Source organism: Triticum urartu, chromosome 6A, assembly GCF_056163025.1.
Source record: "Triticum urartu cultivar PI428250 chromosome 6A, HENAU_Tu73, whole genome shotgun sequence".
NCBI lineage: Eukaryota > Viridiplantae > Streptophyta > Magnoliopsida > Poales > Poaceae > Triticum > Triticum urartu.
The window spans coordinates 46380168-46387301 of record NC_141878.1 but is presented as its reverse complement, the minus strand read 5'-3'; the positions used below and the strand labels follow the sequence as shown (position 1 = coordinate 46387301).

Here is a 7134-nt window from a genome sequence, read left to right as displayed (position 1 = left end):
TGTCACAACAAATAATGATGTGCACCGTGACTAGCACATGTCGTTCCTCCTCAGCGTTGTCACTGAGCACGGCAAGCCGCACCTCGTCAGCTCCTACGACACCATCTTCCACGGCTTTGCCGCTTGGCTCACACAGCAAGAGCTCGATGCCGTGTCTAGGAAGCCTGGCTTTGGCCAGTGGTTCACAACAGGATGATGTACCCCGACATGACTCATACGCCGGAGTTCCTTGACCTGACTACGATGCCAGCTATATCTGGGACATTTACATCTACGACAATGGGGTGATCATTGGTATCTTGGACTCTGGAGTCAACTCCAACCACCCCACATTCGACAACTACGGGATGCCGTTGTCGCCGGCCAAATGGAAGGGCATGTGCGAGGGAACTGGCAGCATCCGCCGCAACAACAAAATTATTTATGTCGATTCCTTCTTGGACAGTTCCGGACCCATGGTTGAGAGCGGCCACGGCACGCACGTGGCCTCCATTGCGGCTGGCAACTTCGTCACGAACACCTCATACTTCCACAGCGGGCAGGCCATCAAGGCAACTGCCGGCACTTCTTCATACGAACACCTCACAATCTACAAGGTCTGCAATTGCTACGGGCAGTGGCGGAGCTTAGTGAGGGCCAAAGGGGGCCATCCCCCCCCCCCCCCCCCCCCGCCCTACCAATTAAATTTATTTCTTTACTTAAAAACATAATATTTAACACTATTAGGTCTTTCTTAACATAATACACTATCAGCCCCCCTCAACTCTGTTTAGCAGTTATTTAGCCCTCTCCCAAATCGTGTTGTGTTGAAGCTCCGCCACGAAAAGTTATCTTGATTTTGCAACCCTAAACTCAACAAGAGGTGCCAAAAGGATAATACCGTTGACTGAGTTAAGACTGCACATACCTGCAATGTATTAGCTGAGATATGATGCATGGGCTGAAATATGATGTGCCAAAATCGAACCCATGCCAATATGCCTTGGCTTCCATTTGGTTTTGATGTACATCGGTAAAAACGGCTATTGGTTTGCAGTTTGCACCCACTCTCCAAAACCGCATTAGTTGGCACGGCATAATCATTCGATATTCAAATTACATTTTCTATATCCTTTGCATTCGTGGATTTGGTGCCCCCCTTAGATATTTAGTCTTCAGTTCTGAAATGGTCTTCCATCAATATTGTCATTCTTATAAAATAATTATTCTTGGAATACTTTCATCATGTAATCTAAATATCTTATTGTGCTTCTAAAGGTAGAAACTGAAACTGCGGCCTCTGTGAATAGGTTTTGTTGGTTCAGAATAGTTTTTTATGTTTTCCACGCAACAGTCTTAGTTTTATCTTCATGCTATAGTCTTGTCTCTTCTCCAACAACAATGGATTCAGGCACCTGAATGGCCATGGTACAAATCCAAGCTACAGAAGGCATCCCCTGCTACTCGCAAGCAAGAGCAATGGTATCTTGTTCTGATACAAATTCTTACCTAAAACAAACCTACACGCACCAGACGCACGGACTGTACCAAATAGAAAAGGGAACATGTATCATGGGACAGAACATAAGCAGCGATTTAGAGTTGAAATCTCAACCTGATAAAACATAAGCAGAGATTCAAAGCAAATGCCGCAGGCCGCGCGCGCACACAAGTGCTACTAGACAGCTGTCAGGTGCTTGCCTTGCTTGGAAGGAGCAAATGAGTCAAAGATTAACTGACAGTGTCCGACACTAATCATTAATCCGAGCAAGTCACCGTGTCTTCATGAACTGGATAGGAAACAGTAAATTCGCAACAAATTAATCGATGAAGTCCTACGAGTCAGACTTCACGGCTGACCATCAGAGGGCCAATTTCAGGGTTGAGCACGGCGCACAAAATGGAAGAATTCATTACAAAGTTGACCATTACACAGGGCACAACCCATTTCTGCATCACAGCCACCGGAACGTAATCCTAGGTACCTGCGGAGCAAAGAATTTCGTCAGCCAAACCAATTTGTATATACAATTTATTAGCGGAAAAGTCATTAAAGCCATAGCTCTCAATTTGGTATGACTCAAACAACAGTAAAAGTTAACTTTCACCAGTGTTGTGCCGAAAGCTCCAAAACTGAATCATCTCGGCATTGTTGGACAAAACCAACGTGGGAAAAAGAAAAAAGCTACATGATAACACTTCATTTGTACTGCTACACCTTCCACTCTTATAGTAGTTAGTCCCAAACAAGTTAGGGTAGGCTAGAGCTGAAACCCATAAGATCTCAAAACCAACTCGTGGTTCTGGCACGTCGATAGCTAACTTCCACGCACCCCTGCCCACGAGCTAGCTAGTCGCTGACAAATTGAATTTTATTGAAATCATGCAGTAGAAGCCACAGGGATCATGCATCATCTTTTTAATAGACACACTTCCATCGGCCCAAAATAGATGCCATCTCCACAGCATCAAAATCAATACTCCGAACACTAAAAGAATATTCATGACGAAACTAGTATTTATGGTGAATCTAGGCATGCCATTTTGATCATGTGTTTAATATGAAGTGTTAAACATCTGACGTGGCCAAGAGTGAAGAACATAGACCGCTCACAACGCATAGATGCATATAATTTGAACCAGACAAATTATGTTAAACTGAGAGGTATCATACATGCTGAGAAAATATTTACGCAAACCGCCCAACACTAGAATAATCATCCAAGAAAACTGAAAGGAAAAGGATAAAAATGTACTTTAAAAATTAATGAAAGCATGCTCTTCGAGTCTCCTGACAATAAATAGTTCACTAGGTAGCATAATGATCCAAAATAAACAGCGATGTGAAATGTCAAATGGCATAGTTATAACCCTGTGTAACAAAGAAAGCATGAAGCAAGTGTTCAGGTATTGTCAGTTACCAACTACTCCATATAATCACACTAGGACTTGATAGATCTATAGCCATGAAAAACTAATCAAAGGCGGGTAAAAAAATGAATGACGGACACAAAAGAGGATGCATTTCATTATGTTGCCACTTAAAATATGCACAAAAAGGAGAATGGTCCTCAGTCATCAGAACATCTAAGGAGCTAGAGGAGAAGAAATTGCACTAACAGTAGGAACCAGGGGAGTACCAAAGAGGAGGTAAATGAAAGCAAGGCAGCTGGATGGACAGGAAAGGTTCCTCATCCAATAGTGAGGTGGTAGCAACAAATAATAGAGAAGGTAGGTGGGCAATGGCATGAGGAAGCAAATGGAGAGCAGCTGATGAAGGCATGAAGAGGGTGAGGAGCAGGGCCTGGAGAAAAGATCCAAGATGCAGCCTGCCAGGAAAGCGTTGATATGAGTGGACAAGTGGGTAATAGCTAAGCAAAGAGTTGTATAGAAAATCTTAAAGAGCCCTCTCTTGCCATTTGGTAGTTGAGAAATGGCAGTAAATAGGAAAGCAATACATTTTTTTAAAAGAACAGTTCAGATACCTCAACATAGGTTCAGAAGCTTACCTGCTCAACAAGTACATCACAGTAGCATACCTAACTAGATAATCATCTTATGTGCTGTGAAAGATCAACTCCATCATGTCCACCACCAATGTCTGTTTCTGCAAGCATAAGTCAAAACAATCAATGGCACTCCAAAGAATAGCCAAATAGACAAGAGGAGACATCAACAAGATGTTTAGATAAACTCATAGCTGTAGTTTGAATAAAAAAACAGTTTTATACAAGATTGGCAATAGATAAACAAAACCACACCTATTGTTAAATTTAATGAATATACCGAAAACAGTATAAACTGATTATTATCGTAAAAATGAAGAAGATGCACACTCAGACAATCAGCTAGTCATAAGAGACAAGTTAACCAGAGCTCCATTGGAATAAATAAAATATAGGTCATTCCGAGCAACAGAAATGACCAAGACTATTCAGATTTACATTATCTTCAATAAATTAGGCTAAAAATCAAAGTAATACATCAATACTAAAAATCCTAGCAACAAAGGTGAACAAGACTATTTAGATTAGAATTTACTCAATTCAGCATTAGTTTCCCTGGTACAAATGGATATTTGCTACTCACAATAAAGACTCCTAAAAGTGATAAAATGAACAATTATTCGCCAATTACAAACAAATTTGACAATATGGACTCAAGATTAGCAGATAGAATAAATATTAAATGAAAGAAATAGAACTAGCTTTAAGTTTCTAACTGTGTCTATTGAGCTACTTATTTGACATGTCAGTTGGTTCAGGCTACTTTTTCACGCAGTTGTCTTCAACTTCCAACTGTTAAATATCTTGATCTTGAGAGAGAAAACTGTACTGCAGCTATGCACTGAAACTACCATTATACAGGGATATGTGAATCGGCATGCAAGAGGGAAATTTACTTCATCAATATTACAAAAATAATTTGCCAGTTTGTTGTTCATTTTTTTACTGTATGAATATTGATATAATAACATGATAAAAGGCAGTTTGCTAGCTCCGACTTGAACAACAAAAAATACAGAAATAAAGATAACAGTAGACCAATTTCAACCCAACACCTGACTACAAAGCATACAAAAAAAAAGATACCACTAACATAAAAAAATCTATATCATAATCACTACTCCCTTTGATCCATATTAATTGTCACTGATTAGTACAAAGTTAGTACAACTTTGTACTAAACCAGCGACAATTAATATGGATCGGAGGGAGTACATAAAACACCACCGCACAAGAATCAGAACAGAAATACTACAGAAACGAAATTGTTGTACGTTGAAGAGGTCATCAAGCAGTAAAGGAAACAAGTGATATGACACTTAGTTAAAATTGTTAACCTAACACGAAAGAGTATGAACCGTAATTCTGTCAACCGATTATCAAAAATTGGCTTCGTTTTGTTACAACCGATATCTGAAGGTATACTATTACCTGCAGTGTAGACACTTTCGAATGGATGATAGTCAGAAAGGGTTCTGGTCTCACCAAGTTTCTTGAACTGCAAAGACTCAAGATTGACCATAAAGAGGACACCATGTGTCCACACAAACACCACATTATTCTCCTCAGCAAACCCTAGTATGACTTGGCTGCCATTTCCATTCAGGGAAAGTAGCTTGTCCAGTTCAATAGTTCTTCCAAGAACCCATGAAGCAACACCATCACGATCAGTGTTCCTCTTCCATAACTGGAAGCTCTGATCTTTCTGCAACAGTAAACCAAGACCACCACCCTCTGCCCGCATAATCCAGAACTGGTAAAACCCATTTTCAAGCATATGCGCTGGCACCCGTATCACAGCTAGGCTTTGCTTCTCCAAATCAAACTCAAGAATTCCAACAAAATTCCCAGCAAGAATCCAGTAAATAGAATCCCTAACCATCACAGCGGGATTTCCCGTAAACACCAAGGTGACATCATCTTCATCACCCAAAATATCCGAGGTGGAAACCTTGAATGGAACCGGTGTTGAGACGAGATCACCCCATAAGTTGGTCTCGGAAGAGTAAAGCCAGGCGAGCGCTCGTTTGTGTTGCTTGTCGACGTTGTCCACCACTGTCAAGACCACATGAAACTGTTGGATGGCTCCGGCAGCACGAAGCACTGCCCCATTGATGGCTTTGTTCTCCACATGTATCACAAGCTCAGGGGGGATGGCAAGGTGGTGCTGTTTGCCGGTGACGGGGTCCCACACCAGGACCTTGTTCGGCCGTACGTTCTGGATGAGCACGAGGCCATGGCGGCATCCAAGGGAGATGAAGCGGTCGCCTTCGCGGCGCTGCAAGGAGAAGCGGCCAGGCGAGACACGATTTGGGGGCTCAAGAGTAGGTACGAAGGGGAAGAGGTCGCTGTCTCTGTTGAAGAAGCCAAGGAGGGGAGGGTTTCGGCGGTGGTGGCGGCGGAAGCGGCGGCAGAAGCGGGGGTCGGAGACGAGGCAGCGCCAGCGCTTGCAGACGACGGAGGCGCGCGGGAGGGAGGACGGCTGCGGGGGGAGGCGGAGGAGGATCTCGCAGAGCAGGTTGTCGTCCTCCAGCGGACCCGCTGGCGGCGAGAGGTGGCAGCTGCGGCTGGTCATCTCGCCCTCCACCTGCAACAATGGAGGAGCGGTCAGAGGAGGAGAGGAGCAGTCCGGGACCCGGGAAAGGAGAGGAGCCGCCGGGGTAGGAGTGGCGGCGCTAACCCTAGATGCGCGCGTGAAAGGGGGAGGGGCGTCCGGGGGAGGAGCAGACGGCCGGGATAGGGGCGGGCGGCGGAGTGGCGGTGGCCGTCGCCGGCGCTAACCCTAGCGCGATGGTGTCGCCGCGTCGGAGTCGGGAGGGGAGCGAGTGGCCGTGGTGAAGTGAAGTGTGGATGAGGCTGCGGGATGCGGAACTGGGAAGTGAACTCCTGTTCTGAAGAGCGTCTCCAAGACTCCAAAAACAGATTTTACATTGGCTGCCCAAAAAACTGTTTCAGGGCATTTGGGTCCAATTTTTCTCTCTAATCGATGCCTGCCTTCAACCTAAAATTATGTGGTCACACTTTTAGGCAGCCCAAGAAATATCCTCCAAGTGATGTAAATTTGCATTGCCGCACGGCCGCTGCAAACCTAAAACACAACCTCTCCCCAGCAACACACGTCAACCGCCGAGTGAAATCTCCACCTCCCCCTCCCTCCCGCGGCGACCCAGCAACCGCTTTTCCCGCCAGAGTTGTGGCCGAATCCAGCCAAATCGTCAGCCGCCGCAACCACCCAAATCAACTGTTGGCGAATCCACCACCTCTCGTTGTCACTGCACAACCAATCGAGCTATTCATCGTCCCGCCGCCAAATCGAGTTGTTCTGCGTCGTCCTACTGCCTGATCGAGCTCCTCCTCGTCCCTCCACCGGATCCGTCGCACGGCCGCACTGCAACCGAAGAGGATGCCGCCGAAGTCTGGCTATCGCGGCGTTTTGTTGCGATAGTCCGGCCGCTACGTCGCGAAGCGGTAGTGGGCGGATAACACCATTGGCTCGGCACCTTCGAGACGTCGGAGGTCATCACGCAAGCCTTCGACACCACCTGCTGGATGCTCGGCCGGCCGCAGCACAAGCTCAACTTCCCGGAGATCAAATCCTAGGCGATGGCGGAGTTCGTCGATCCACCTATGAACATTGTGTCCCTCAAGG

The 7134-nt window shown here is 45.4% G+C and overlaps 1 protein-coding gene across 7 annotated transcripts; it reads right to left on the bottom strand.

Annotated features, from left to right (window-relative positions):
- Positions 1-1421: 1421 nt before the first annotated feature.
- LOC125517357 (uncharacterized) lies at positions 1422-6364 on the bottom strand. 7 transcript variants are annotated; one of them, XR_007287565.2, is made up of 5 exons: positions 6166-6364; positions 4917-6072; positions 3489-3586; positions 2736-3308; positions 1422-1964 (listed from the first exon to the last, which is right to left on the bottom strand). XR_007287565.2 is itself a non-coding variant. In XM_048682550.2 (4 exons), exons 2-3 carry the CDS (start codon positions 6058-6060, stop codon positions 3531-3533), a joined length of 1200 nt encoding a protein of 399 aa, XP_048538507.1. In that variant the 5' UTR covers positions 6061-6072; positions 6166-6364; the 3' UTR covers positions 1422-3308; positions 3489-3530. The 7 variants fall into 7 exon arrangements, 4 of the variants coding, with proteins under 4 accessions (XP_048538507.1, XP_087387323.1, XP_048538508.1 ...); XR_007287564.2 differs by having other exon boundaries at positions 3120-3308; XR_015609418.1 differs by having other exon boundaries at positions 2736-2851.
- Between the last annotated feature and the right edge of the window lie 770 nt (positions 6365-7134).

Excerpts from the sequence above, each read along its gene's own strand:
- LOC125517357 (XM_048682550.2), bottom strand. The coding sequence starts at position 6,060 with ATGACCAGCCGCAGCTGCCACCTCTCGCCGCCAGCGGGTCCGCTGGAG. Across the intron at positions 3,587-4,916 it reads CGAAAGTGTCTACACTGCAG|AAACAGACATTGGTGGTGGA; the intron begins GTAATAGTATAC and ends TTATGCTTGCAG.